Source organism: Sparus aurata, chromosome 9 (genome assembly GCF_900880675.1).
Source record: "Sparus aurata chromosome 9, fSpaAur1.1, whole genome shotgun sequence".
Lineage (NCBI taxonomy): Eukaryota > Metazoa > Chordata > Actinopteri > Spariformes > Sparidae > Sparus > Sparus aurata.
In genome coordinates, this window is record NC_044195.1 from 12027032 (window position 1) to 12043731 (window position 16700).

Here is a 16700-nt window from a genome sequence, read left to right on the forward strand (position 1 = left end):
TTAAGACTTTTAAGATAAATTCATGGTTTATTGTAGGAATTGCCCAGAATTGTGTTCACTGAACCTGCTTGCATTGAGCTAGTTCTTTATTAAACATGTAAATCCACAGGTTAAGCAACAGGGAGGGTCCTGCCATAGGCAGCAATAGGTAACTTATAGTCTTTTAGATCTGATGCGAGGTGTATGGCTGTTTTCTCGGTTCAATCAAGTGTCAGAGGACCACATGTTCCCAGTGTCTTCAGGCTTAACCTAAGGTCAAAAGTTAACCAAGTATTCAACCCCTTAACCAAGGCACATGTCAATTCCCCTTTTAAAGTGCATTCTTGGTAAATTAATATGATGTACAGCAGGTGCTGTAAACAGACTCTTCACACTCTTTTACTCATGTTCATAATGTTCACAATGGTATATTCTATGTTTTGTCATGTACAGAAACAACCATATCTAATGCACAACAGGGAGAATCCACAGGGAACCTTTGGTGGAGGATGGGGGCCAAGAGTTTTGGCTCGATAGTAGTCCTTGGGCTTGGATATGTGTACCTATGACAACCTGTTGCTAAGACAGTTCCACCTCCTGACAGGATGACATCACGTGCTGGTGTCTGACAAGGTGTCTAACATCACATCACTCTCATACATATCACACTCCAGGGTTAAAGAGAGTCGCAGAGGTGTCCCAAGCATCATCTTGTCCTGATTGGACAGTGGCGTTTCCAAGGATGTGATGCTGGTGTCTTCCATTCTCGGCGTAGCTAGAAGGTCACCAGGCTCTGATGTGTTCAGCATCTTCATCAGTGCAGGAGTGTTTAAGCTGCCTCGCACCTTGTCGTTGATGTCTGTGCCTTAGAGAAAACAAATGACAATGTTGTTTTTTTGTTTTTTTTTTAAATACCAATTGGTGTGAATATATTAATACTTGCCACAAAAGGAACATTTTGGCTGACACAAGTAAAAAAAAAAAAATCTCATTTGCCTCTTGTGGTATGTGGCCCTACAGATAGTTTATGGGGTTTGGGTTTAAGACATTGGCCACTGGGATTTCTGTTGCCATTCCAATATTTCTGTGGATCTAACCTTTATGATAAGTCTATGCCTAAAGACCTGTTTACCCTGGGTAAAGCCAGCAACACACACTATCATTGCCATAGGGACTTATTCTTTCGTATGAACTAGATGAAGTAGTTCCAATAAAAACTCATTCTACTTTAGTCAGTGAAAAGTGTGGAGACATGAACAAGTATTACTAACACTAATACAGCTGAATTTCAGTTTTATAACAGTAAAATAATCACAATTTATCTATAATAGATAATAACTCCACTGAAAATGCAGTATAGCTGTACCCTACCTATATAGGCATCTGTGTCACCAATGTACATCTCAATACAGTGGCCGAGCATCGTCACAGAGAAAGTGTCGTCCCTTTTCAGTCCAAGTGCCTGCACAGAGAGAAACCAAATCAGTATCAAGCAAATCTTATACAAACATGTATTGACAAAAATCTACCAATGAAACACAGGTGTACCGTATGAAAGTAGTCAATTGCACTCTCAAAGTCGCCCATGAGGCTGTGCACGTATCCTATGGCAGCATAGGTGGAGGCGTGCTGAGGGATTAACACCAGTGCCTGACGGTGGTACTCCAGAGCCTGGTCGTACTTTCTACAGAAATAAACATCGACATAAAGACAAAATCAGTGGAGTAAACACATTTCATAAGCAGATGGCAAATCTTAACAAACGGTAAATTGAAGGAATTTAAACTCAATTCTTTACATTTTCCATGACTTTGTTGAGTGACGGATTGACAATAAATATAGATGATGCCAACAAGGACTTTACACATGACTACTACATGACATATATTAAAACTACAGATCCAAACACTGTATAATAACCACAAGTAGCAACAGAGTTTATAATGAACTCATAATGAGACGTTGGAGGAAGAAAACTTGTCAATTGCCTGTTTAAGTGATATAAATATGTTTGGATGCTGTGTGGTGATATTTATTTTTAACAATACAAGATAATAAAGGAATACATAGGAGGAATAAAACCTTAAAAGACCATCGATGTTTTTAATGGCGCACCCACAACCTGAGAGGCATACAAACTGCATTGATGAAACCCTCTCTCTTCATAAAACCTCAAAGCCTTTTTAAAACAACCACTTGTGCGGCACATTTTTCGCAAGCCCCTTATGACTATTGAATTGTGGCTATGCATAATTCATTAAAGGTTTATTTCATGAATTCTCAATGAGGGCCCTACCTATGCTGAATGATTGCAACAGACTAAGTGTTAAGCACATCTCTGAAAATGGTTTGTAGCAGGCTGGCGGAAAAAAAGGTGAATGAACAAATCACAGGAGATTGCACTCTGACCAATCTTCCTTAATTATCAGCTCAGCCTAAATGTATCCTCCCATAACAGTGATATACTGTAGGTGCTACTCGAAGACTGAAATCTATTGTGCCATTTGGAAGAAAGGCAGAGATGCAAGTGCAGCCCACTCTCCCACTGGGCCTATTCAAACCCATTCATTAAAAAAAGAAAATTGCACAGTAAAATTGGCCCCATACTTACTTCAACTTCCGACACACATGGCCCAAGTTGTTTAACAAGGGCTCCCATTTGTCCACAGTGACCTCAAATTGAAAGAAGAAAAAACAAAAAACAGATAAAGTAAGTATCCCACGCAGACACATGGTCCTTACTTTTATGATTAAAAAAATGGAGCAGTTACCTCATTCCCTATGGCTTTGATCTTCTCCATTGCATCAAGAAACAATCTCTCTGCAGTCTTCCAACTAAAAAAGCAGATATGAAAGACATTCTTACAGCACATCTCAATCTTAAATAAAACAGTGTGTCAATCAGTATGTGTCATTTGTGTACCCTGCATGTGTGGCTGCTGTTCTAGCTCATCTTTAAATCAGGTGCATTATGAGTTACACAAATTTGAGTATATACACGTTTACCTGGTTTTAAAAAGGTGTCAGTGCCCAGACAGGAAAAAACACATACACATTTTGCAGATATTTTGGATTTTAATCTGCAAAGTTTTATATGAATGTAAATTAGTTTTTGTGTTCATGACAGGAAAATGTGCTGTCACACAATGTTCATTCTGTTTGTTAAACTAAAGGCCTGAGTGTGATCATGTGTGTTTGTGTTGGCATGACTCACTCTCCATTTTGAAAGGCAACCACTGCCACTTCATGTATGACAAATGGGTCCTCTGGAGCGATACTGAGAGCTTGACTGAAGAAACGTTCGGCCAGCTTGGAGTTGTTAGTCAGACCGTACTCCAGGCCAATGTAGAGCATGGGTAAGTGACACCTGATATGAGAGAAAGTACATGAGACATCAAGCAAGGCCTAATGTATTCCTACTATATGTTCGGAAACCTTAAAAACTATTGCTGAAGTTAAAAAAGGGACAATGTTTTAATACTATCTAGTGTTTTTAACAGCCACGGATGGGTGCAATAATTAATTTAATGCTTTTTTTGGAGGAGTTTCCCTACCTCCTACAAAGGTTTCTTAAGCCAAAAAAGGGCCAATACCTGAGCCTGCCACCGTTTAGCAGATTTTTCAAGTTTTCAAGTTGTGGTTTTGAATGCAGACAGTTTTAGATGTAATGACAAGGTAAGACACTCAAAGAAAGAGAAACATTTTTAGCAATATACTATTAGATGGGCATTTGGCTGAAAACAAAAATAAATATCTCTATATATTGGATTGTCTAGATTTCATGTAACAAACGAAGCATATAAATCACCTCTAAAAGTTAAACTTCTGCACTATCAGTAAAAGAAATGTCAGATTTAGTGATAAGATAGTCTGTGCTTGCTTTTCAACATAGAGTCAAACAAAGTCAGCTGCAGAGCTCAAATGCAACTTTTCAAAAAAGATATGCTTTTCTATATTGAAGCCCTTTTCTGTCAAATAGGCTGACAGGGTGGGTATGTTTTCAAATAAACCCTTACCTACAACAGCTAAAAAGACACCTATTAATGACAGCATATGGAGGTGAGAGGTGCAGGACGTGTTCCTACCCTTTCATCAGCTGGGCAGCAGTGAAATAGGCAGCCATTGCTTGGTCGTGCTCACTCTCCACGGCAAATGAATGGCCGTAGGCAATCCATGCAGGACCATACGTCCTCTCAAGCGTGGTGGCTTTACTACAGGAAATAACAAAATACCCAATATGCAAAACTGAAGCTAAATATAAAACAGTCTGTTATGTGGACTCGGACAGGATGCACTTCCTTTCGAGTGTGCAAATGCATACCTCAGGTACCGCCGAGCATGTTCGTTTTTATGGCCAACCATGAGATAATAGCACCCAACTGCAAACCAGGATACCTGATAAGAAGTTGTTGTTTAGTTGTCAAACTCCGAAAACTTTGAAACAGACGTATAGTGATATAGTTGCAACACTTACTGGGTTGTTGGGATACAAGTCAACGAGTTTGTGCGAGAGGTAGAACAACTCTGTAGGTGGAAAAAAAAAACACAAGGAAGCTTAAAACTGGGTAAAATGAATTGGCAATCATAATGACGGGAAGGTCAAACAATCAAACTAAACATTCTTAATGCATGAATTAACAGTTGATATAGATTTTACCATTTGCTTTTCCAAGCTCCACCAGAGTTCCTATGTGGACTGGTAAACAGTTGGCATGGAAGGGGTCTTTGACCATCACCCTGGAAGACAAAAACAGAGCTGCACTAAATTACCCTGCATTTTTTACTCACAAGAGATAAGAAACCTTTACTGATTGTCAGTCAGAAATTTGGGAGATTATACTACAGTACTTTGTTACCCTTTTCATAGTGTGGAATGAAGAACCACTTGCCTACTTAACAGGATATCCACAGTATCCTAAAATGTATCCATATGTAGGTTTAAACATACATTTTATTTTGAACAAGCTACCCACCGAGTTGTCCTCACATCATAACCATTTCAGAGTAATTACAAAATGACAAATAAGAAAATCAACCCATGTCAACTTTCTACTGGAAAACACAAGCAGAATAAGGGAGCTATCTTATACATTCATTATCTCCCAGTCAGACAATGATCATAAGTAATTAAATCTGACTTCCTTAAAGTAAGCTTTCAGGCTACTGCAATGAAATCATGTTCTTACAATATGAAATATAGTTCTTACAATATGAAATATTGATAATATTGGGGCACTAACAAGAGTGGCTGCTGCCAGATAAAACAGAAAGAATGTGAGCAAGGTAATATACAGAAAGAAAATCCATTATTACTGAAAGGTCACATCATATCCTATTAAAATGCCATTTTAAAACCTGTACAACTGCAATGAGAGGTATTGTGCACAAAGGACAATATTTATCAGCTGGTTTAGTTTGACTGTTACTCTACAATAACTACATATAATCAACTTTGGTATGAATTTCAAGAAAAGCTGTATGTAAAGAAATGTAGTAATGGATGTAATATAGATGTAGGGCCTACATTTAAAGAACTGCTTCTTATGAATCTCTTCATTATTTGCAGTGCAATTTGACCAGTTCAACACACAAAAATTAGATAGGAAACCTGAAGACACCTACATTGATGTGAGTTTGTAGCACATCTTGAAATCACAGTTATAGTAATGTCTCTCAGCAAGAGACACCACTACATCCAAGTTGTCCTGAAGACCATTGACCATCTCTGGCACCACCAAATCACTGGGCTTGTTATACTGCAGTAGAAAGGAGAGGGGGGAGAGAGTGTGTTTATGCATGTTGTGAAAGGTGGGTGTAGGGTTTAAGTGTAAGTAGGTGGGGAAAGAGTGAACAAGGAGAGGGACAAGGAGACCGGTGAAGATGGGTCAGAACAAACAAAGGCCAGAATATCCATAATATACATTTGCATTTCAATCTTGTACGACTGTATACAAATGAAGCTTGGCAACACTGTAGAGCACCATTGGTTGTTAGCTCTCCACAAGCTCAAATTAATGGACAAGGCAGGAAGATCTATCGGGGACTTGTTCACATAGTAATGATCCCTTATTACAATGTACATGGGAACAGCAGTTTACGTTTATCATTCTATGTAATAATGGGCCTCAATTATGTGTTTTTAATTATTTCTGGACAACAAATGGACAATAATATTTCCATGGCACAGAGGAGTAAGCCATATCAGGTTGTAGACAATAGTCATTAGTCAGCGATTCATTGTTCTATGTCATTTTCATGGGAATTCTTGGTAACAAGAAGAATAAAGGATATCATCAGCCTTATCCTTCAATCAATCACGTGCCTTAAGTGAAAAAAGTGATGTAATAATTTTCAGAACACATGCAGAGCCCTCCTACCTTCTTTAACTTATTCTCAAATAGAAAGTGTAACAGCTCCTCCTCTTCCTCGGTGCACTGTTGACTCAGAGGAAGCGAGTCAAGGAAGTCTTTCTCTGTTGGAAAATGAAAACACGTTTCACATATATTGCTGTCGTACATGTTACTGGAATGATAATAAATGGCATATATCTGTAGAAGTTTTAAGGATGAATGCACATCATGGTCACAGCTCAGCCTCACCTTCCTGTGCAGTCAACATGTGGTGGGATGTTAAAAGGTCAAAGGCTTCAAAGCAGTACACATCCAGTTTCAAGGCCTCTTTGTAGCTGGAGGTGGCCAGTGGTCTGTTGTCCATGGCATCATAGATCTTACCCCGCAGGAGACAAATGGAGCTGCTGACCTGAAATTTTTCAGGGAAAAGAGAGGGAAAAGGGAGAGAAGACAGTCTCCTGTAAATGTCAATAATTTTATGTTAAAACTCTATCTATAACAATAACAGGAATGGATCAAAGCAGAAATCTGAAACAACTCTTGGATCTCAACATGGAAGACATTTTATGTCAGCATTAATTGTCACATAACATTCCCACTAAAAATCTTATCTGCTGCACTCAACTGGTTATTACTGACAATGATCATCACTTATAAATATAACAACAAGCAGATGGATTCAATAACATAAAAGCCAGTGCAGATAATAGTATTTGAACATCATAAATTATCTCATGTTGACATAGAAACAACAATCTCATTCGTGACGGGTAAAAATACGAAATACGCCTTTTAGCCGCACGGCAAGAAAGTGTGAAAATCTCTTATGCCAATCAAGGTTGCAGGAAGTTAAACAGCAGATACATTTATGTTGTTGGTTTTTGAACTTGTGAATGGATTTAAAAGGGACTGAATATCTGACACTGTATGCATGCGAACATGTAAATAATTACTACCAATAAGGTAAATAAAACTGTGGTGGTGGGTGTGGGTTAATTAGCACAATGCAGCTATGAATTTGCAGCAGCACCATTCAATAAAAACTCTATCGGACACAACATTACATTATGGAAAAATAATAAATAAACCAGTTAAAAATCTATAATCTAGTCGGAGCAGTATTCAAAATATTCCATAATTTAAAAGATTCTCTAACTTACAGAGGCAGGGGACATGTCCCAATCCTTCGCTGACTCTGGTGTCCCATGGTCCTCTTTCCCACTCCTGTCCAACAGCTTCTTACTTGCCGGCTCCTCTGCATCCAGGATATCCAAGGCCTGCTGGAACTCTTTGGCAGCATACTACAAAAAAACAGTCAGAATATTATCAATCTAATGCACTCATAGCATCTTGCAGGTGAGGAGGTTATATTCGGCAATTTATCAACACGTAGAAGAAGGTTTAGAACTGATCAAATATGCATTTTCCAGTTACTTACATGGCACCTAGCAGCAAGATACTGACAGGCTCCGTACAACTGTGTGTGAGAAGACAAGTGTTGATTTAGACTGGGGACTGACATAAGGAAGACTGTGCTATTGATCATTTTGTAGTAATTGGTACCATTTTGATTTAAACACATAACAATCATCACACATATTGATTTGTGTCATAAACCCAAACTCACTTCACACACACATAGATTTGAATGACAGTCCTACTAGTCACACATGGCCTGCAATTACCTTATCAAGTTTTCGCGATCGGAGGGCATGGGAGGCTCTGTGGTACTGTGAGGTCAAGTAAAGGCACTGAGCTAGCCAGTAGATGTCCTGGGGATCCTCTGTTTGGCAATACAAAGATGTAGGAGAGTCATGACCAGGCACAGGGAATGTGTTAGTGCCACATGTGTGGGACAGTAGTGTGTCATGTTCAGTTAGCAATGCAATTAAAGTTTGTGGTGTACAATATGTTAAAAATGTGATTTACCCCTGAGAAAGTAGCTATAGAATCAAGTATGCTTGGAATAATTTTAGTTTGTTTTGATGTATTACGTTTGCTTATTTGTGGCTCATCTACGTCATCTTAAATGAATAGTGTAAATGATTTGGCAACTAACAGAACATTCCGCTGAATCCCGCAGATTTTCATTCTGAATCACCGCTGGAGAGTGCAAGTTAAATCCACAGACTCCGTTTGGGTCATCACTGACAGGCTGCACAGCACCGTTACAGCTGGTAAGCTTCTGTTTTGACCGCCATCATCACGAGTAAAAAAGTTTCCTTTCAGGTACATTGTTAAGAACCAATGACAAACAAGAACAGGCAGAAAACGAATATCCTCCCTAAAAAAACGAGACTTACTGACATTAGCTTTGTACGTTTAGTAGGAGTTTGGTAGGTTCATTATGCTATCATCTTGGCTAGTCTCAAACAGCACTAACGGCACTCACCGTGAGAGAGGGATGCTATCTTGTCGGCCCAAAACAGAGCACTTTGATACTGTTGCTGTAAACACACACAAAGAAATGGTAAGAGTCACTCAAATGTACTTTTTTTTGTTGTGAGTGGCTGTCTGCTGGGTCGGGTGATAGTCTGAAGTTAGCCGGGCAGGCAGTCCATGAATGTTTGTAACCAGTGACGCCTGGTTTGCTCTCAAGCTAGCATTAGCTAGCAACACAGAAACTCAGAAAGGAATCATAATTCTTACCTGGTCAATGTACTGTCGTACTCGCTTTCGAAGTCTGTCGAGGTTCATTTTGATATATTCTTATTTATCTCTTTGACTATCAGAAGTATGTCATCATTAGAGACACATAAAAACAGTGTATCAAACAGTGAACAGAGCAGTACGTGCTAGCTTGTTAGCTGCGTAAAATCAAATCCGCGGCTTCTCTCTGCATCGGGTGCTCCGCCAAAGTGTGCCCTACGGAAACTCACCCTGGACAGACAGTTCCGCGTTAACTTAACATTTTTCACTATCAGTGTGCTTTTATTTTCATTATGAAAAAAACGATACATATACATTTAAACCATTCATTTATTTAAAAACAAACAAACATTTTATTTGCATTTTTATATCAGCAGTCTCATGATTCAGTGTGTTAGGTGTACAAGGGATGTTGGTCAGATCCACCAGGAGGGGAATTGTTTGAGCATTTTGAGGGGGGTTATGTGCTGTAGGTGTCAGAAGAACCAGGTTTCTCAGGTGTACCAGATGAGATGGATTTGTCAGGTACACTTGGTTCAGGAGCTATGTTCTGCTGTATCTCTCTCCCTGTACTCTCTGTTTTGTTGGCTTCTTCCCTCTTCACATTTTCCTCAGACTCTGCTTTGCCGTTGGCCTTGTCGCTTGAGGTGCTTTGTGTGTGAAGCGTTGATCTTTTGCCCTTCATCACAGTCACTGCACTTTTTGATGAGGATGGGGTTTTTTGTCCCTGGTATTGACATATAAATGAAGTCTTTATATTGCGTACAATAAGGATGACATGACACACTTTGTGCTTGATAAAAACAATACAGATTACAGCTTGTGTATAGTAAAAGAATAACAGCAGTTGTGTCACTTTATCTAAAAAAAAAAAAAAGTAACCTTTAGTTGATTTGCTGATCTTCGCGGGTAATGTGCAATCCTGGTCATCACCTTGAGAGTTTTGAGCCAGTCCTCATGCAAGTTCCTCGCACCATAGTGAGACCTGCAGTGACTCAGGCGAAACTGGATCATTTGATTCTCCTTGGTAATGTGGAGCAACTCCTGCTGTCGCCTCTCCTTGCCAAGGCTACATTGAAGAGTAAACACATGCTTGGCAACTGGGGTTTAGTTTCAAGGGCCACCTTAATTCATGGCAATACAACTTGTTGCTTGACTGAACCTGAACTAACCTTTTTCTGTCGTAGTATCGCCTGTTGTCAACTTCTCCAGTTGTCCTCATGATGTGGTTTATTTTCTCCAAATTCAGTTCATTTTCCCTCTGAATCTTTATTGTCCTTTCCGCGTCAATCTTAACCCAACAGCACATCAATGGAAACACAAACGGTATTAACACAACAGCAAGTTTTCCTAAGATGCTTGAAATAATATACATATGTATATTTTGTCATGTGTGAGACTTTTGCAGGAAGGTTTTGCCACTGAAACATCTGCTGCCACCCTACGGACATGATGTGAGTTAGGGTGAAAACACGGCAGCTGTAACACCAACCTGAAGTTTCTTCAGATTGAGAGCCAGGTGAGCATACGTCTTTGGTGCAGTTGTGTCAATTGTTGGTTTTGCTGACTTCACCTTCAGAGAATGAAAAAAAACAAAGTTGTACAAAGCGCTGAATGGCGATGACCTGGTTGCAAAAAAAAAGGTAGTTAGGTTGGTTTGTGACCAGACTAAAAGCTAAAACCAACCAAATTAACTTGTTTAGATGAACTTATCCTTTAAGGTTCTTTACAAAGAACATGTGTCTCCTAACCGTTGTCCTGTGTAAATCATATGCAGCTCTGTCCCATTTCCGCTGCAGATATTTATTTGTGGTGGGAAGCAGTGGTTGATATGCCAGATGTGTCCCGGGCCTGTCAAGACAAAACATCGAACAAAAGTGGCAATATTTCAAGGTTCACAGTGATTTATTAGTCATTATACAACACTGGTTGTGAATGCTGGAGGCAGATTTATATAACATTTTAGTCCAACTCATAATATTTGATTCATTTCCACTGTAAAATCTCTTCATCCTGCATCAGCTGCAGATAAAATATTCCAAACTTTTATCTATTCTTTGCACTATTCAGCATTTTTTACACACAGCAATACGCATTCAGTGTCAGCTTCTCAACAGTGAACATTCGCAACCGCAAGTTCTTTAGAACTTCTATAGTTAGTAGTTATTTATTCGACATATAAACGCCAAATAAACACTGATAATAAAAATTAACCATAGAGAAACACACATTTTAATGAGATAATCATTTCACTTCAGTCTTGTATGAATCAGTATGCTAGCTAGCCCAGTCCCTCAGGTTTGTCGGACTCACCTCGCAGTGTGCGGATGCCCTGGTGTCTCCATATCACAGTTCTTTATCTGCCCATAGCAGTGTGTTCATGCATCCAAGCGTGCAGACATACACAGTTGCCATGACAGCACCTGGAGAGAGAGGAGATGAATGCGTTTCTAAACGGACTCACTCAATTTCAAACTGCTCGAGGTAAACACAAACACACCCAATTGTTGAATCGCGCTCCCCGTTGGAGGTAAAGTCCAGTGGATCTGTTGAACATTGCTGACGGTGTCGTAATTAAATCAAATGCAATATCATTCCATTTCATTGAAAAAAAAAACAAAAAAAAAACTAACCCTTACCTTTTTCTGTCATAGTATCGCCTGTTGTCAACTTCTCCAGTTGTCCTTATAATGTGGTTTATTTTCTCCAGATTCAGTAAGTTTTCCCTCTGAATCTTTCCTTTCCTTTCAATCTTAATACAACAGCACATCAATGGAAACACAAACAGTATTTACACAACGGCAAGTTTTCCTAAGATGCTTGAAATAATATATATATATATATATATATATATATATATATATATATATATATATATATATATATATATATATATATATATATATATATATATATATCTTTACTTGTCAAAAACTTGTCAGAATGAAATGAGGTCAAGGAGGGGCGTGTAGGCTACTGTACTGTTGTGCAGCCGTGGTAACAGTTACTTGGAAACTTCACATCAGATTAACATATAAAGTTCAAACACACAGTGTGTGCAGAAGACACCCACAGACAGCTTGCTGTCATAAACCACACACCAGGTCGATGCCTCATCATGAAAAACACATCACGAGGAAAATTATGTTTATTTAAAATTAGACAACTACAAGTTAAATTGCATTCATACTCAGCAGTGTATACTATACTGTGTTAATGTATTATCACGCAAAGTACTGTATATATCAGGACTATACTACTACTACTTTTTTAGAAGTTTCAGATTTGATGAAAAGTGAATAGTGACTTTTATACTCCCTCTGTCTGACCTGTGAGACTTGGAGTTTAAATGTGTTAAAACAATGCCCCCCCTCTGCTTTATTTACTCATTTTCATATTCGAAAGAACAGAACACATTGTCGAGGATTTGCTGAATGACTTCCATTGAGGCGACGTGACTTCATGAATGAACATCTACATTACAACACTCCCCCCTACTGACCACAGCTGGCCATGACCATCTTTTAGTGCAACTGAGATCGCAGCTGTTAATAATTCATATATACGGCAGAGCAACCAAAGCACTCATGAAGCTGTAATAGATTAAAGTGTAATGGATCATTATGTCACAGCTTTTCGTGCACCGTGATAAACTGTGAAGGTAACGCTTAGTGCCTAGAGATTCATTTTACAAATCGGGACAGGGAAAATGAACTCAATACCTGTACGGCCAACTCAAGTCACAAAGGACATGCTGGCAAAGAAAAAGCACTCATGGATGTTTGTTTATTACAGAATAATACCGTTGTGTATATCTGTAGGAGTTGTTGTCAAGCTGCCACGGAAAACGGCGATTCCTAATGTCTGACATCTCCCCCCTGATGTCCTCACGAGGGACAATTAATTGTTCCCCCCAGCACAGTCACATCTCAGTGCATGGGTAGAGCCCTCATGAATGAATAATAGGCAGTAAAACGTTTCCAGTCCAATTTGTGTCTTTGTTGTAGAAGAGGAGACGTGTTCATGGCACAGATGGCAGACACCAGGGGGGTAAAACAGGGAACGGGGAGTTAGGTGCATCTTTATCTCACACATTCTTGTCTTAGTGATTGCTTTTTCGATGACATTTAAAAAAAAATCCATAACTTCTTTTGTAATGTATGTAGCCGGGCCTTAAACGGGGACGCTGCAAAAATAATACGCGCTGTGCTTTGCAAAATCGATGCAGTAATTTTGAATGCTCTCATTTGGGTTTCATAAGATGGAATCAGGAGGCTATCGTATAACCTGCAGTATGGTGCCTAAAAAAAAAAAAAAAACACTCCTGACTTTTCATGTTTACATGTTTTTCCACAGCGGTCATCAGGACTGGTTTGACACTGATCAGTAGAAATAAATCTTTCATCTCAAAAGTGAATACGAATCTCTGAAAACCTCACAAAATATTCACAATGTGAAATATCAAGTAACTGACTGCATGTGTTTTTGCACCCTTTCTATGTTGATGCATCTGCATCTCGTTGGCACAGCTGAACACCACAGATTTCACAGATTCATGTGAAACTGTTCCAGTGTTACTTTCTGCTGATGTGCAGCAAACAACTTGGTTTCAGAAGAACATACAAATGTTCCTCTACTTTCTTTCCCACGCGCATGCTGACACACGCAGATCTCCAGTTTTACATGCTTAAGTTTGCAGGCAAGACGATAGGGTAGAGCCATTTACACTAACATGAACAGCTTTGGGAAATATAGTCTTGACTGTAGTAACCTAACCTAACCTGCAGAAATCTGCCTGCAGAAACTGCTGCACCTGGAGGAAACCATTGCAACAAATGAAGAATATGCACACTCCACATGGAAAAAGCCCATTTTTGTACGCCCGACATGTGTGGCCAACAAGATAATGGTTTATCTTCTGAAGGCCGCACAATTGACCTTCTTACACAAACACTCAAACAACAAAGCTGCTCTCAGAGTTACAACTTTGCCAAATCATTTTCCTTTTCATGAGTCACCTGACTTTCAATGAATTCCCTCAGAAATGTTTACGTGTCATTTTCTTTAATGGTACTTTCGGTAAACGTGGTGTGATTTTCTGGAAATGTTTTTCCTTTGTATTTGTGAAGAAGATGTAGCCAGGAATTTGACTAGTAGTTTACTAGAAGTTAGACCTTCCATTACTGAACCCAAAAACACTTTGATTCATATATAGTGTATGCATCACTGTAAGTCTGGGTCTTTTGATGGTTTTCAAAGGACTAAATCATATCTATTATAATTGTATGTGGTAAAAAAAACAAAAACGAATGAGTTAAATGCTATTTGTAGATTGGGAAAGTATTATCATCAATCAAGAAGGGTTACAATGATTTGTGTAAGATAACGAAGCTTGTTTTCATGTGGTAATCAGAACGACAAGGGATGCTAACAGTTCCAGGGATGTCTCACTGGTGGATCCTTCGTTGCACCCTTTTGGGAATAAGAGCTAAGAAAGACGATCTCCATGGGACCAAGGAACTACAGGAAGACGTGTGTGTTCATACGTGTGTGATGTTTTTTCAGTTGAAGCCTCGTTTAACCTTTAAGCCGAGATTCACCTATACTAGTATAGAAGGAGAAAAAAGATACTTTTAAACATAATAAAAAAAACAATATATAAAAGTGATCAAATATTGCCCAATGTAATTTTGTTAAATTATTCATCAGTCTTTATTATTACTCATGCTATTCCAACTTATTTGGTGGTTGATAAGAACTCACTGAGGCTTCAGATTATCTTCCTTTATCATCACCATTCCACCATTTGATTATGATACTGTAGCTGTTTGTCAGTAAAAGAAAATATTGCTTTGCTTTGATAATTAATCCAATCCATTAATTTATCGCAACAATATGTGACTGAGAGGATAAAGATAATTGATTGTTAAATCTCAGCCCCAGGTTGTCAAATACTGACACACTGGGTGGGCGATGGACCCAAACCACCAATGCAAAATCTCCATAAAGATACATATCGTTGTTTTAAGGAAATTATAAAGTAGTTAAATGTGTTGCTGTGTTTATGAGCCACAAAAACGAACCACCCTCTCCCCTGTTGGCCACGCTGTCTCTGCTGATTGAGACAAATACCAAGAGTTCCCTCAGAGCTCATTTTTTCTAGTCCGTGCCCAAACCACAGTGACATCAGCAGGAGGAGTTGGTGCATCTCCCCAAGGCCATGATCAAGTTGTTGTTTTTTTTTGTTTTTATATCTGTGTGATGGAAAGTGACCACGGTAACAGGACCCATGAGATCACGTTCAGAGTATCTGTAAGGATTACTGAGAAAACACCTGCAGTCAAGGGTTTCTGTTTCTGACTTTTATTCTTGTACCTAGTGCAGTCCTTCTATGCAGGATACGATTTTGATTAAACAGTAAAACCTTCATTTTTACTGTTACTTGGCTCAAATGTAACATTTTATTCATAGCTCTCAGATCAACAGGCCCTTAAAAGTGATTTGTGAACAGACCAGGAAGCTCTTGCCAACAGAAGGTATCTTCCTTTCTCTTAAAAGCTCTCTTCACACTCCGTGATCATCTATCAGATTGGTGTCGACGAAGCATTGCGAACACTGGCTTGACCTTTTTAAAAATAGAAACAGACATTAGAGACATCTCTGGGCACAGTAATTACATCTTTTGGAGTGGACCCCGTTCTGCCATTATCTAGTATGATAGAGAACACTGTACATAATGTTCAACAACTCAATCTCCTGACTAACATTTTGACAAAGTGCCGTTTCTGCAAACCCTACATATGTTGAAACTTTACATTTATTTAATTTGATGATATATTTTATGTTGTGACAACACTTATGGTCAGGTTATGTTCAGACAGAAAACACTGGCCAAGGGCCATGAAATGATCATGTTAGGCTCACCTGGTTCTACTGTCACAACCATTGTATCTACTCTTGCCAAAGTATCTGGTTTTGCTGGGAAAATGTCCCAGTTTCTTGCTTAAAAGGTCAAGTAGTTTGGGGTGGTAATTAGATCAGTTGGTAGAGTTGGTGTCCCACGTACAGAGGGTTTGTCTTCAATGCAGCAGCCCTGGGTTTGAGTCCTGGCCTGGGGCCAAATAATAAAATGTTTTAAAAAGTCGAGTAGTTTCAGGCTTTTTTTCAGAACAGTGGTCTCTGACTTGGCAGCCTTCTCCCCTAACTCCAACGCAACCACCATACCGTCCATCTCCAACAAACACCATGAGGTATTGTAGAAATGTTGATGTGATTTGTATGACGTCTGCAAATTTGTATCCGTGTTTCTCGCATTTGAACATTTTTATTCTGGGTACTGGGCTGTGTTTTATCGTGTCAGAAAATGTAGAAAATACACAGTAAATATTCAGCGTGTGACTGCGATGTAGGAGTGCTCAGCTCAGCTGCTCCTTTCTCGGTGCAAAAAAACGTACGTTCCTCTGGTTAATGACAAAACCTTAACTCTAACAAAATGTGAAAACCCTTCTCAATGGATTTATAGAAACTAGTTTTAAAGTCAACTCAATTCTCAGCTAATGGATGGTAGAATAGGGAACAACTTTGAGGCACTATACTCTCAGCCCTGCTGCTCCATTAATGCTGCTGAGGTACAGAGGGATGGATGCTTTGACTCGGAAATAGGCTTCATCCCTCTAAAAGTGGCTCTTTTGATGACAGTTTGGCGCACACATGCTGCACTTC

At 39.1% G+C, this 16700-nt stretch overlaps 2 protein-coding genes and 1 long non-coding RNA gene across 3 annotated transcripts in view; 1 reads left to right on the forward strand and 2 right to left on the reverse strand.

Annotated features, from left to right (window-relative positions):
* cdc16 (cell division cycle 16 homolog (S. cerevisiae)) lies at window positions 1–9199 on the reverse strand. Its single transcript, XM_030427762.1, has 18 exons — window positions 8979–9199; window positions 8722–8776; window positions 8015–8112; window positions 7768–7806; window positions 7490–7630; window positions 6579–6738; window positions 6357–6451; window positions 5602–5735; window positions 4637–4716; window positions 4454–4503; window positions 4301–4374; window positions 4065–4190; window positions 3194–3346; window positions 2751–2814; window positions 2591–2652; window positions 1528–1663; window positions 1351–1441; window positions 1–844 (listed from the first exon to the last, which is right to left on the reverse strand). Exons 1-18 carry the CDS (start codon window positions 9024–9026, stop codon window positions 591–593), a joined length of 1860 nt encoding a protein of 619 aa, XP_030283622.1. The 5' UTR covers window positions 9027–9199; the 3' UTR covers window positions 1–590.
* The window catches only part of LOC115587781 (uncharacterized), an 18638-nt gene continuing 10329 nt past the window's right edge, over window positions 8392–16700 (forward strand). Inside the window, exons 1-2 of the long non-coding RNA XR_003985168.1 lie at window positions 8392–8799; window positions 10377–10497. This is a non-coding gene — a long non-coding RNA (uncharacterized LOC115587781). The remainder of the gene's footprint in view (window positions 8800–10376; window positions 10498–16700) is intronic.
* Window positions 9358–16700, reverse strand: part of cfap97d2 (CFAP97 domain containing 2) — a 21251-nt gene continuing 13908 nt past the window's right edge. Inside the window, exons 2-7 of the mRNA XM_030427764.1 lie at window positions 11292–11401; window positions 10730–10829; window positions 10471–10551; window positions 10151–10269; window positions 9861–10047; window positions 9358–9705 (exon numbers count right to left, since the gene is read on the reverse strand). Coding sequence (XP_030283624.1) covers window positions 9439–9705; window positions 9861–10047; window positions 10151–10269; window positions 10471–10551; window positions 10730–10829; window positions 11292–11323 — 786 coding nt within the window. The 5' untranslated portion in view covers window positions 11324–11401 and the 3' untranslated portion in view covers window positions 9358–9438. The remainder of the gene's footprint in view (window positions 9706–9860; window positions 10048–10150; window positions 10270–10470; window positions 10552–10729; window positions 10830–11291; window positions 11402–16700) is intronic.